At 37.1% G+C, this 15,190-nt stretch overlaps 1 protein-coding gene across 14 annotated transcripts in view; it reads right to left on the reverse strand.

Annotated features, from left to right (window-relative positions):
* Positions 1–15,190, reverse strand: part of CDC42BPA (CDC42 binding protein kinase alpha) — a 185,784-nt gene that overhangs the window by 98,470 nt on the left and 72,124 nt on the right. For all 14 annotated transcript variants that reach the window (XM_042051584.1, XM_042051582.1, XM_042051581.1 and 11 more), the window contains exon 6: positions 12,234–12,382. In XM_042051584.1, coding sequence (XP_041907518.1) covers positions 12,234–12,382 — 149 coding nt within the window. The remainder of the gene's footprint in view (positions 1–12,233; positions 12,383–15,190) is intronic.

Here is a 15,190-nt window from a genome sequence, read left to right on the forward strand (position 1 = left end):
ACACACACTTGATGCTAAAGTGAATATCCAGATTTTTTTTCCTATATGATATCCTCAAAAGAGCTCCAGTGTGTCAGAGGTTTCACGTTAGTTTTATCAAGACACTTTAAGATACACACATTCAAGTTAGTGTACACTGGATGGAAGGAAGACAAATACACTGAGACGGGCAGAGTTTTGCCAGGCACGAACATAGAAGGATTCTGGCAACACATTCAAAAGGTTAAGTAGGGAAATCAGCAATCTGTTTTGCATTCATGTAGTTACTGGCAAAGTACAGAAGTTAATAAATACTTTAAAAAATTATGGGACAGAAATTTTTAAATTTTGGCATATTCATAGAAAAAGAAGGAAAATGATGGAACAAGCAGAGTGGGATAACATAACTCCTATCTCCCCAGGGAAATTGCACTGAGCAGCTTCTGTATTTGTGTTTCTAATGATGCTGGCATAATTCTTGATGACAGCCTCTTTTTTTTTTTTTTTTTTTAATGTATCATAGACTGTAAAGGTCAAACATCATAACTTATTAGAAATCAGTTTTCTTTCATTGGAATTAGATCTGTGAGCAGGGATGCAAAGGCCTGGTTTGGTATCAGATACCACAACACACAAATACTGCATTACTTTCCACAACATCCTCAGAACTCAGATTCCAATTTTTTGGCAAGAGACAAGTTAATCCCTCTTAGAATATTCAATTGGTTTTACATTTCAGCATTCAGAAGTCTCCTAAGCATTTGACTGTCAAAAGCAACCATGACATTAGTAATACAGACTCTCAGACAAGTATTTTCCAAAAACTATGGTTTTAAAGAAACAAGGTAAGCAAAGGCTGACTCAGTGTTTAAGTAGCAGTTTTGACTTGACAGTAATTTCTTTTTGAGTTCATTGACAAGTACTGTCACTGTAAATCATAATTCTGTTACTTAAATTTTCTACCATTTTTGGGATTTTACATTCTTAAAAGGAATACCAGCTTTGTGATACAGATGAGTAGGAAGAGAATGCTATTTGGAGCTGTTGCAATTAATCAGGCAGAAAACACGTGGACTATACTGACACTAAACAACTTTCACTTCCTTAAACATAATGTGTAATACTTAGAATGATTACGAGGAATACCACATTATACCATGCAAGCACTGGGAGCAAAATCTGAATTCCTTTGTTTGCACAATTCATCATGATCAGGTAATGTTTGCCACAGTATTATGGATTGAGACACAATTCCATATTAAAATATTTTTAATTTTTCTCACATGAGAGAAAGTGCCATGGAGAGAAAAAAATGACAGTACTAGGAAAGGTATTGATAATAAACTGACTGAAGGAGAGATGACTGCATAGTGCTGAAAGAGGTAATAAAATCAGAGGGACATTATTAGTGCTGATCCTCTGGGATCATTTTTGAAACTGATTTAACATTTTAGCTTTAAAACTTGGCACAAAAATAAATGCATGCTCATAAAAGGTGTAGCTATCACAAAGCTGAAAAGCAGCAGTAACAGCAGGGAAGACTGGAATATCACACATGCAGAAATTACTAAACTGAAGACTATAATAATAGAAATCAGATTACACTTAACAGTGTGTAAAATGTAAATACCTTCCTGGTAAGTTTAACAGCAGAAACTTCTCTTATACACCAAGAGCTGTAAGTGATAGGGAAGGAACTGAGTACACCAAATTATTATTTTACATCTGTACCTTTACAGTGTGATGGAACCATGGCTCTTGATTTCACTGGGAGGAATATTCTAGCAGAGTGAGAAATACTGCAGCTAGAACACAAGTTCTTTCCAAAATGTCATCTCATATAATATTTACAATTCTTGACATTAAAGTTTTATCAAGTTGTCTGACAACTCTAAGATTAAACAACAACTTGAAGAATGACCATACTCAACATTGGCATGAAACACTACTTCAAAAGTTCTTATCTGTAAAAGAAATCCTTAAAATTTTAACTTAAATATAAAGAAACTCCACTCAGGCTACCAAATATGCCAAAATGTAACTGTAGCTCCAGTAGTATGAAACAAACCAAAACCATGTGGTACAGAAATTTAGCTCTTTTTCATCATTACTAAACTCTTTAAAGTTAGATGCACACATAAAGAAATGTTATATTCTCCTGTTCTTCTTTCTATTTTGCAACACTGTCCCCTGATCAAAACCGGTCTTTGAAATACAGCACATGTGGATTTCTTATTTTACCTTATTTATTGTAGTCCCCAAACCTAACTTGCCTTTTTGGAAGTATTTCTAATCTTAGAGTTCCACTTACTCTCAGCTGTAGCTTGGCTGTTACTACACCTACAATATCAGAGACAAAATTAACCTGAACTCAAACTCCACAGTTCTACTGCTCTGCCATAAAATTGAAAATATGCTCACCACATGAAATTACATACTGTGTTTATTTTTCACAATGCCTGTGCTCCGCTTTCTTCACCCATTAAATGAGGATATGATAAGCTATCTTCTAATTCCCAGAGTGTGTAAAACTCCAATATACCTAAATGGGATGCCCAGTTGACCCTATTCACCACCTCATTGTCAAGAATTACTGTGAGACAACTTTCATCTCTTGCTTCTTTGGTTTTGCAAAGCTTTGTAAAGCTCTCATGGCTTCCGCTTATCACTGTGTCCATGTGGCCCTCTGTAAAGTCACCTCTTTTCAGTCCCTGAGCCAGCCCTGCACATGCAGCTGCAGCTGCACAAAGATTTTGGTGTACCAGATTAATCAGTATGGAAGCAGTTCTGGTAACAGTTCATCTTTTGTTAATTAAAAACATTGCTGCCTATAGACAAGGAAGCATATTAAAAATGAAGTGTGCTTGTATAAATACAACGTAACAAAATATTTATATGCAAAATTAGCTTTAAGTCAGCTTATGATAGCTCTGGCATCTGAGGAAGATTGTAAGAATATGCTTCTTTTAGAAGATTACTCCCTTTTCATCCTTTTACATAGGAATATTTTAAAATTTTTTAAAGCAACTCTTAAGAAAAAACAATAGCTCAATTAATAGATAAGCCTTTACGTTTAAATCACAGCAAAAAGACTATAATTTGGGGGAAAGAATATTAAAAGAATACATTAATGCTTGCAGCACAGAAATCAAGGAAAAGAATAAAAGTATGTCCTAAAATCTCTCATCCCATAAGGCATTCAGAATATGTTGGGGCAGGTTCAGCCTGTAATATAATCTTTATTCCAACCAAAAGGCAAGGAAACGTGCAGGAATAAGCCAGACCAAGCTTGAAGCATATGTCTACAGTTCTCCACCATATTGTGCAGCAACAGACATATGACATAAATAGTTCAGTATGTGTTTTTTGCTTTTGTTGTTGTTAGAAAACAAACAAACCATATTGACAAGCATGATCCAAATATAATAAGTACTGTGACTTTGGCATAAAACCCCTGACAGCAACAGACTAAGGAAGGAACTGTAGCCAGAGGCTACAAAGGAAGAAATGCATTTGGTCTAAATGTATCCCAGTATATGCAGTACTTGCAGTAGCTTTGCAGAAAAACATCTCAGAAATTTAAAAATAATTAGAAAAATAGTCTATACTGTTTGCTGAAACACACTAAAATTACACTCATTAAGAATGACGTGTTATTGGAAAAGCCTTTATATTCAATTTGCATATGTAAAAAACCTTTTTCTTTAGACACAAAGCACAAGGCACAATGCTTACTTAAAAACAAAAAAAAGCAAATACATATTTTAAAAAATACCTTGGAAAGGAACTTAAGGCCTGAATTTTCAGCTCTTAAACTTAAGCCAAATTCTAAAGGAGCTGTACTTACATAAAAGTACATTCCTTTCTGTGCTAAAAGTTCAATTTCCTATATGAAGAAGACATAACTTTGCTACTATTGTATCAGATCAGATTTTAGTCCCTCCTCCCCTTTTTTCCCTTCTCCTCTAAGCCAGTGTTTTCTCTTTGTACCTTTCTAATGCCCTTTTCCAGGGCTTCACACACTGTATCTGATTAAGAATTACTGAGTTACAGTGGCAGCAATATCACTGCTTCCTGCTGCACAAGGAAATGCTAAAGGCTGCCCCCCCAAATAGCTAATAAAGAAAAACTGAACAGCACAAACATCACGGCACCTGAGTCAATAAAGATTTTAATACAACTTTTCAGATAAAGCTCCACAAGGTCTTGCTTCCCTGACCCCAACCACAGAACCTTCCACAACTGAACCAAGCCTGACCTTATGCAAGCATCTGCTTGGTAAGCAGTATTCTAATTTGCAGGATGTTAAGGGACCTATTTTTTTCTCATTTAAGAAGTTAAAAGCCAGCAATATTTTGCTGTTCTTAGAAAGGATCACAAAGTAGGCTCCTCTATCAATGCAATGGCAGGTCTTCTGGAAATGCAAGACGGAAATGCTTACTGGAGAACAGCTTCACTGCAGACAAGGTTATTTGGACTGATACCTCCTTAACTGCCCTTTCATGAATCCGATTCTTGCATGGATATCTTATAATAAGATATCTTGCAAGGTTATCTTAATTTACTATGAAAAAAAGGAAGTGGTTGAGTCAACAGCCATTTAGTGGTTGAGGCAACAGCCATTCAACTCAGAAATTCAAACATCAAATTTCTACTTGTCAGATCTGAAAGTTCAGATACTGAAGACATTTTCACTTCAAATCCACCAAATATTCACTGGGAAGAATGCTCTAGCAAGAAACCAGGCTTTAAAACACTTCTTATAATACATTCAAGCATCTCAATGTTAGAGCTTTATATGAACACTGCAGGAATTTCTGACTCTAAAGCCAAGTTACTATTGCTTGTTTATGCTATGACAAATCTACATGACACTCAAAGTCAGATAATGATAATGAATTTGTCCTGTGCAGCTTCTAATCTTATGTAATCAAATAATATAAACTCAATTGTATTTCAAATACTAAAAAGGAAACACAGGGCACATAAATTAGATAGAGGCATTTCAAGGAGGAACTTGAGGAACACACAAGGTATTAATAAATAAAAATTAGAGACACTATGAAAGGAGGTAGGTATGAAATAAATCCTGTGTTCACAAAGGGATAATGAAATGGAAGGTCAGTAGAAGACAAAGCATGAGGCAGATAGCTTCTTTTCCATACAACAAAAAAACTTGAGAATAATGAAGACTCTATCACACAACTGTCATCCTCATTTCTGCCTGCCTCATTCTGAACTTAATAAACAACAACAAAATCACTGAAAGTTAATTACCAACTCTATCTTGGCCACCAAACAAACAGTCGCTGGGACAAAAAAATCAGAAATAAGGAAAATGGTTTTGTCCTACATTCGGATGTTGAATTTGGATATCAAAGAAAGCGGTAGGAAAAAGTATTCCTAGGTCTGAAACAATCAGAAAAGAATGAGTGTAAAATTATAGTTTAACTCACATGAAACCAGCTTGCAAACGGGAATGTTTTGTCCTCAAAAGAAGTTATTAAATTCTGTAAACACCTCCAACTTCATTAAACATTGAAACAGATCTCATGTCAGAGCTATGACTGTTCTAATGTGGACCTTTCTTCTGCGAACACCAAAGAAGTCAAATCAATCTTTACTCCAGAGGCAGCAGGAGCTCTTGGAATGTTCTGTCACATTTAGTATCCTCTAAGTGTTGCTTTAAACATTATTACTTGGAAGGGAAGACCACAGGTTTTTCTATAGAAAACTTCAGGCATTAATAATTTTCCCGTTAAGAGTTAAAAAGGACCCTTTCCAATCCAATTCTATTTCTAGTCTATCTCTTTCATTTTCACTTTTAGGAGGGTTTAAACACTGCTGTTTTATGACAACCACAACGAGTTCCTACCTAAGGGGGATTACATGCCACCTGGCAGAGTGCTCACATCCATCTGCCTTTCAAGAATCGTACCCAGAAGATGCACAAACCGGCATGGAAAAGTAGAAACTCTTCATCTACGCACTCCTCCTTTTCCTGTGAGTCTCCTTTTTAGTGAAGGAGAACTAGTACCAGCTAAAGGATGGGTGGGGACTCAGAAATAAAGCAGGGGTGCACTCCTTGAGTTGCCGGCCTTCCTCAGCTGACAGTAATCAACAACTCTCCTTTGTTAGGAGGTCAGTGTCAAACATTAAAGGGGAAGGTTTTACTGTAAGCTGAGGGTATCATACATTTATGATACTCCAACTGTTTCTCATGCCCCTTTTTCTTTAAAATCACAGTGCCAGATATCCCAAGCACCACTCAAGGGATGTAGGGGAGAAACAGGCACAATGTAATGAACAAAGATTTTATTGGGAAGACCGGCTTAAAGCAACTTCCTACTATTCTCCTCCTCCGTAAGATTGAAGAATTGACCCAGGTTAGTTAAAATGTAAAGTTACTTCTCACTTGGCCTGGTGTCCTTGTTCAGTTCCCTGCACAGTGCCACAAACATCTGTTTCAGCAGAGAAGAAGGAATGCCTGGAGCTTGGGTAGAGGGGAACAATGGGAGGAAAAAGGTCCAAAGATACATTTGTAAAGGCACCTCTGCTGAAAGGACTACTCAAGGCTACTGTCGCTTAAGGGGCTGGATTTAGGGTTTTTAAGCTCTTTCTGCTTGAATAGCACAGAATATACATATAGATCCATACTAGCTCAGTCACCCACTATAAAGCTTTCACTCAAATTAACACTCCCACTAGACATTCTGGGAAACCATTTGCCTTCTCCATGATGTACAGCCAGTATGATCCACTAGCTCTTGGCACTCCAAGCATCTGTGGGCCTTTTATTTCAAAATACTTCTAGGTCATGGCAGGCTCCTTTGGAAATCCTACCAAATGAATTGTAGTCAAAGAGCATTAACCTCATCCAGTCCTCAGCACAGGTCAGGTGCCACCCCGAGGGCACACTATGAGAGCAGCTGCCAGCATTTGTACCATAGAGGGTCACAGGGCAGAATGAAGGCCCAGATAACCTTTGTATCCAGCCCCTCCTCAGTGGAAAAATAGAGCGGAAACAACTCACAGAGCTCTCCTACCTCTGTCACAGAATACCTTGTAAGGAAGCATTGGCTTACCAAACACTCACTAAAATAACTTTCTGTCCTGCAGTTTTCCATGTAAAACTAAACCATGCCACATTTCAAAGCAATACATTTTCAGCAACTATCAAAATAATCTTATGTTATTTTTTTCCTTATATTTCTAGCCCTGTTTCCTTCACTCTCAGCACTTTGTAAGGACATCTTCATGTGTGTATTCCACATTATGTCTGTTGCAAAGTTTGGTAAACATTTAAAATACGATGTTGCTTTCTTTCAAACCCACAATGAGGGCTCACTTTACCAAAGGCCAGAGCACTTGGCTCATCCTTGTGCCAACTCAACTCAGACACACCGTGCAATGCAGCTAACTCCCAAGATGGACCTTCCACCCCTACATTTTCCACTTAAGCAAATTAATGATCAGTAAAGATGGGATACACCCAGAAGACAGAAAACCACTTATTCAGCAAGTCAAAAATGGATACATTGGCACTGAAACTTATAGTTGAAAGTGAAATGGATCCTGCAAAGGATCCCAGATTTCAGCTGCCTGCTGACAGTAAATATTTCAGGGATGTCCCTAAGATGATTTCTGCTGAGGACAAATAGTACCTTCCTGTTAAAAGCGAAGAGGCTGGCTTGATAGGGAATAGCTTTTATGCCTCTAATGGATTTATTCCCTTATGTTCAGTATTTCTCAGAAAGGATGTCACTTCCTCAGAGAATTCTGCTGCTCTACATTTTAAGAATTCAAATGTTCCAGCGAAGCTCAGCTTAAATTTCAGAAGCTGATAGAGAAAATTGAAAGAAAAGGGGGAAAATAAAAAAGGTATCTGGTGGTTTAGAATGCTAAAATCCTTCCAACTAAAAGACAGCAGCAACCAGAAATCCAGAAACACACTGATGGAGCTAACTATAATCTCACATTCCTTCTGGAAGTGGGTGTGTTTATGCTTTGCAGGCCTATCTTTTCACATGCAAAAGACAATACCCAAAATGTATGTAACTTAAAGAGTTTGCCCTGTGGTCTTAACTACCCTCCATAAACTTAACCAACAAAAATAGTAATTAACACAGGTGTTTCATCATCTTTCCAAAATATTTTCTTAGTAAGGAGGTAACTAAGGATTGTTTTACCAGTCAATAGAAAGAGATGACTGTTTAATGTGGGTGTGTGCCAATATATGAAAACTATTTAAAATGAGTGTTTTTGCAGTGGTCTGGAGGATCATGAGCCTAAATGTTGAACACTCCCTAGCTGCAAATTGGCTCTGCCCTGAATCCCTATGCAACCCTGCACAGAATAAATAAGTGGAGGAAAGAAAGTCAAGATGGAAATGATTTAAGCACATTAACACTTATAATTCTGTTCTATTCAAGAAGCTGTAATGTCCCAAATTAAATTTAGGACAGAGACAGACTTAGATGCACCCTTACTGAGGGGCTACCTTGGAAGACAGCACAAAAGGCAGGGGCACAGACAGTGCAGGGATGTGCAAAACCACCAATGGCACACTGAGTGTGCCCAGGACCAGCTCCTGTCCAGAGGGCATCTTCTGCAACTCTCAGTGGAAATTGCTTCCTGTGGCAGCCAGGCCTTCTCCATTCCTTTTTTACTCTACAGGATTTAGACAAAATTAAGAATTTATACGTTACATAAAAATGAGAGAAAACCTGGTTCACCAATAAAATCATGACGGTGTTGTAGGAAAAACAATTTTCATGTGTTTGAGGTAACACAACATGCATAAATAAAGTGTAGCTACCTAGCTTAAACTGGTAAGTTTTACTGCAGTCCACACCTGGATATTTGATACTGCATGCAAATCTAAGCTTTTAACATATGCCATGAGGAATTAAATAACAACACAACCTCGAAAATAAAATAATATTAATGCATGTAGAGACTTTTTTCAGAGGGGGAAAAAAAAAGAAAAACAAAAGAAAGGTGCTAAAATTATCTATTAAAAAAGGACAAATTTATGTTGATTCCTAATAAATAGGAAATCTTACCCTGTATGATACTACAGCTTGCAGAGAACTGGCACAAGATAATATTTAACCTTGGCCTAAAAGCGAGAATCACTTCATTGGTACAAATTTGTAATTGAAAGTATCAGGGTTAGGAATAAGCTTCCCAACCAAGTTGTGCATTTGTGAGAGATACAAATATGTACTTTCTTTCTCATTTTGGACAGTTGCACATATATTTAACTCAGATGAAGTTTCTTTCTAAAGCTAGCCTTGGAGCTGTCAACATCACTTGGTAGTGCCAGTGCTGGTGAATTCATAGCAATGGCAAAAGCTATGATACTAAAGAAAAGACCATTTTGTTTACATTCTGAGCCATCTTTTAGCTATCAGGTAAAATACTACAAGATTTGTTCACAGAAATAAATTAGTCAGAAATAAAAAATTATCCAAGCTTTATTGAACCACATATTTGTTGAAACTAAAAAGAGGATAAAAAACCTGAGAAAACATTAAGAATACCCTAAAAAATGATAGTATTGATGTTATTTTTAGCTAGCAATTTTTCTTTTTCTTAATTTCACGAGGTACCAGGAGACAGCTTCGAAAACACCATGCAATTTATCTGCACAATTTTATTAATATCTAGATTTTTATCTCCTTCCCACTATAAATTCATCCTGCAATCCCACAATGCTAGTGCAGAAATAGCATTCAAATTTGGAACTGAAAACTTGAAATACTGCAATTTAAGTAATGCTGAGGTTGTTTGTATTTGACATTTCAGAACCTTGGCCTATGTACTTTAGGAAAGAAAAGTGTCTTGCATTTGACATCAGAGTGGTTGGCACACAAACAGCCACTGCAATCAGCTTCACTCCCAAACAAAAGTGATTGACAACAAATAAGTGATTGATGCTAGAAAGACACAAGAGGAGTGACACACTTAGAAGGAAAACAGAAATACCATTTTTAAAAAGTACAAAAAACATTCAGAGAAAACCAGAAAATTATCATCAAAGTACATCACTATGTATGGTTAATGTGAAAATCTGTCCTGAAAGAACTGGGGCACTAAGAGGAAACAAAACAAAACAATCTGCTATCTTACTGTGTGAATAGAACCTTGACCAAAATACGCCTAAAGCACGGTTTCTAGTTCAGTAGCAGCAACCCAGATCAAATGCTGATGCACATTGGCTATTCATGTGAAATACCACTAGTGCAGCTGCTACATTAATCCAGCTTTTAGCACTATTTCCTTCTTTTTCTCATACATCCTTTGCTGTGTGGAAGGCACTCCCAAAAAAGGATGTGGCCACCATGGTTAAGCCTTCAGGAAAAGAGCATTAATGGCATTTAGATGATGTGTTTTCTTTTCCTTTCTTTTGCTTTACCAGTTGCAAGCATCTTAATAAAACTAACAGTGGAACAGGTCTCATTTCAAAGGCTGATCATTTAACATATACTCAAGTGCTCTTTACATTTTTAATCTTGCCAAACATACCTTTATAAACAGGCATTGTATTACAGCAGCACTAATGATAAAATGCTAAAATAGCATTTAGAACTTTATGAACACGTGAAGCTCACTGGCAACACCACAAATCAAACAACAAAGGACTGAGAATGCATAGGGGCGTTTTTAAAAAGAAAAAAAGAATAAATATGCAAGCACAATAATTAGCATACTGTTTTCAACTGCAATGCTACTATTTTCATCCCAAATTTTACACCAGCACCTATTTCATCTTGGGGACACTACTGTTTGAGGATGGAAACATCACATCTGTTGCACATTACTTACCAAGAGTACTGAATTACAAAGATTTTGATCTGTTTGGAGGAAAAGGTAGGAGGAATCTATTCTTCTGAAAAGAGTTACTACTCTATATGCAGATTTACTGGGTAAAAGACCTGGCAACAGTAGATAGTGTCTCACCAATTTACCCACAAACACATCTTAAGAATTAGATCCAAATTAAATTCAAAGCAAAAACCTTTCACACCAGGTCCTAAGCCAAAAAAAAAAAAACCAAAAAAAACCAAAAAAGGCAGAAATAACACAGTTCAAATCTTCAATACTCAAGGAAAGTACTCTGGGTTTTTCCATGAGACATTATCACAAAGCTCTCTTTAGCAGGTAGACACAGCTCTTTAGCAAAACTAGCCGATGGAAAAATATTCCAGAGGAGTGTTTTGCAATTTAGCACCACCCCACCTACAGCTCTCTCATGACAAGCCAGAATCGCAAACGAAATAAAACACAGCCCACTAACACACCAAAAGCAACCACAATACACCTTTTGGACAAAAAAATAATCCTAACCTCCCACCCCTCCCACACAGACACCTTTTTTGCAATGAAGCAGTCGAGTGGGAACAGTAAAAGAAGGCATAGTTAGTACAGACTCTAATTAGGGGCGATAGATGGATGTATCAAATGAGCTCATTCTGCCAGCTTAATGATTCAGCTTAAAGAATGGGAGTTTTCCTCCTGACTTCTGTCAGAGTCGAGTACATCTGTTGAGTGCATTTGAAGATTCTGCCTCTTGTAAGATAATCTTTGCATACAAGAATTACCATGGAGTTCAGCAGAGAATGATACATCAAGGAAAAGATGATGCTAGTTTTGTGGAAAAATCAATCATGGTCTCCAAAAAAGCTAGACACAAATGACTTAATATTTTCCTTTGAACACAGTCTGGTTTTATATATATATACACCAAGGTAAAGATAAGTACCACAATTTAAGTACTTCCATTCATTTAGCTGCCCTCACTTTATTTTAAAGACAATATCCTTAAGTCCAAAAGAAGATGCTGAAAAAAAATTCAAAGCAGACAGTGGTGTGTTTTGAGCTTCACTATAAATCAAACAGATTAATGAAGAAACAGAATTTGGCCTTTCAATAAACCTGTTCTAAGTTGATCATATTTCACAAACAAACAGGTTTCCAGCTTTGCTTTTATAAATTATTGATCATTAACTCTCAAACACACCAGTGTGCAAGGTTCATGAGGTGCACTCAGAGGTTCATTCATGTCTCTGATGATATGGCACAAGTTTAGCAACAACTCCAATAACCGCAACATGTGGGCAGGTCGGTTCTGCTGTGCTTACTGTCACAGAAAGTACTTGTTACCAACTTAAACTCTAAAAGGAACTAGTTTCACTCTATCAAGTAACTCTCCATAACTCCAACAGGAATTTGGAGCTCAAATTACTTACCTGTGAACATAATGCAACTGATGAACTGAATCGATGGCTATCACCATTTCAGCCAAATAAAAACGAGCCATATCTTCAGGGAGTCTGTCCTCAAACTTGCTGAGCAGCGTAAGCAGGTCTCCTCCAACATAGTAATCCATAACCAGGTACTATGCAGTGGGAATGAAAAGAAAACAGAGTGGGGGGGCGAAAAAAATCACAATTTATTGAGTGAAAAAGAGACTAAATACTAATTGAAGCATAAAAATTAATTCACTGCAAAAATTATTACGGACATTAAAAAAACTAAGCAAGATGCTTAGATGCTCTGAAAACAGTAGTCAGTTCAGCTGCAGTTTAACATTTAGCATTGAATATTTTTCATATTTATACCTCCCCAAACACAGTAAGCCATGACAAAATAGTAGCAACTTCATCCAAAGTCCCATCACCAAACATGAAATATTTAGATCCTCTGGATTCCCTTATGAAAACAGTACCCTTTGCTAGCATGCAAAAGGACTAAAAGATTAAAGCACAGACCTATAAAAATGAAACAAGTGTGTTAATTTATAATCTCATTTACGTTGCCCTGATTTCCAGACTTTCCCTTTCCTTTTTTCCTACCATCTTCTTTTCCCATTAAACACATCACTTTGGAGTGTTAAGTTTTTAGACTATTCAGATTAAGGCAAAGTCTGAGAGACTTCCAGTGACCCACAGCATTATTTCAGAAATTGTTGACATTACACATGATACAAGACTCTGCAACATAAAATACAACATGTCACCTTCTCTAACTGAAAGGATGGAGAAAAATATTGATTTCTTATGTATTAATGAAACACAAAACTTGCCAGCCATTTAAGTGGGTGCAAAGACTTTAAAGAAACCAGAGCCTTTCTGCACCTTACTGTATTTACAGAATGAAGCAATCTTTTAGTAACATAATTAAAATGGCTGGGAAAAGTGAAACTTCAGTGTGAAACTCAGGATTAATATATTTTAGCTTTGTTTAGTTTGGTTTTAATTATGAAACAGCACCTGAAAGGGCAAATGGGGGAAAGAAAAAAAAAATCAAGCTAATTATAGCTAACAAACTAATTATAAGCATTCTAATTTTACATGAACTGCTAAGATGTTACTTTCAAACATCATTGTGGAGAGGTCTATTAGAATCACAGAATATCCTGAGCTGGAAGGGAGCCACAATGATCATCAAAGTCCAGCTCGTGGCCCTACACAAGACAGCCCCAAGAATCAAATCACACCCCTGAGAATAAATTTCCACTGAAGTACAGAGTATCTGGAAGTTTTTGCTTAGAGCTCCAGTCTGTTTCTAGGAAGGCACCCTATCTGCATTTGAAGCAGTGACTCTTAACAAGACCATAAATAATAAAAAGTATTGAAGATGTAACAATGTACACCCCAATTTGTTTCTTTAAAATTCTGAAAATGCAACCTAAAGGGACTATTTGCATTACTTCCCCTAAATTGTTTGCCTATCCCATTTTCAGAAAAAGACACTAAAATATGAGGAAAAAAAGTCTGCAAAATTATACCAGCTCTAGGGAAGATGAGGGGCAGGCAGAAATCTTACACCTGTTTCTTTTCCCTCATATTTTCCATAACAATAAAGGTGATGAACAAAGATTTTTAACAGCTTGAGACATAGTAACTTGCGCATCCTCACTGATTCCAAGTGCATAAAAAAGCACAAAAGGCATTTCCCCAAGATTTTAAATGTGTTGACAGTCAAATTTTCATCTGTTGCTTTGTGACAGGAATAATAAACTTAAATTAAGCTCACAACCCTTACAGAAGATAAATATTGCTCCTACACTCCTTCTGGAACAAGATTGATAGTATTAGTTTCTTGTGTTTTACAGTTTTAGAAAATGCATTAAACCTTTGAAACTTCAGATACTGATTATTAACTGATGCATTGTACAGACATCTCCAAGAGCTGAACTTACTGCTTTGAAAGTATATTGAAAAAAAACCTCCTCAGATTCTCCTAACTGATGTGGGATCTCTGTACTCACTCTTCAGCACTTTTAAAACCTCTGCAACTCAGCTCCTGGATAAACCAAAATAATAGAATTTTGGCCCTTACAACACAGGATTCTGCACCTCCTCCTATGTTTGCAAGAGCACCATAGTAGCCTAATCACATGGAAACCTTCAACTCCTTGAATAAGCCAACACTTAAACCATAACTCAGGGTATTAAGTTGTGCAAATGAAGTTGAATGCATGCATAGGAATGACAGCTGGACCTAAAATCTAAGCTTTAAATAAAAAGTTCCGTCAAATATCCAATGTCAAATATCCATGCCCTTAAAAAAAAGTTTGGGTTTTTTTAAAGCTTTAAAAATACTTTCTAAATATACGCAATCATCCAGATCTATCCAGTATCTCAAATACTTCTCAAAATACTACTGTACAACAGCACCATCCTTCCAAGTGAAAGAAAAGGACAGATTTAGGAATACTGAATTCTAGTAACTAGTGGAAGCTTAAAACAGGCATTTAATCCTAAATCACAGATTCATTTCATGGAAGGGACCTCTTGAGACCTCATCTGCTCAAGTAGGGTCAGCTAGAAAAGGCTGATGGTGACTGTCTCCAGCTGGGGTTTGAGCATCTCCCAATAAAGAAGGGTTTTCTTGTGCTCTGATGAAACTCCATGTATTTCAGGTTGTGTGCACTGGCTCCTGTCCTCTCACCAGGCACTACAGAGAGGAATCCAGCTCCCTTGTCTTCATTCCCCCCACTGGGTATTTACACACACGGATGATAACCCCCCTCTCAATCCTACATTAATTTGGGCTGAAGAATCCCAGCTCTCCTTACAGGAAGGATGCCCCAGTGTCTCAATCACCTTTCTGCGCTCGCAGCGGACTCGCTCCAGTAGTTCCATCTCTCTTTTGCCCTGGGGAGCTCAGACCTGGACACAGCACTTCAGGTGCAGCTGGG

Source organism: Corvus kubaryi, unplaced genomic scaffold (genome assembly GCF_017639235.1).
Source record: "Corvus kubaryi isolate FWS band 111438036 unplaced genomic scaffold, C.kubaryi_AGA036_p1.0 76, whole genome shotgun sequence".
In the NCBI taxonomy this organism is placed as follows: Eukaryota; Metazoa; Chordata; class Aves; order Passeriformes; family Corvidae; genus Corvus; species Corvus kubaryi.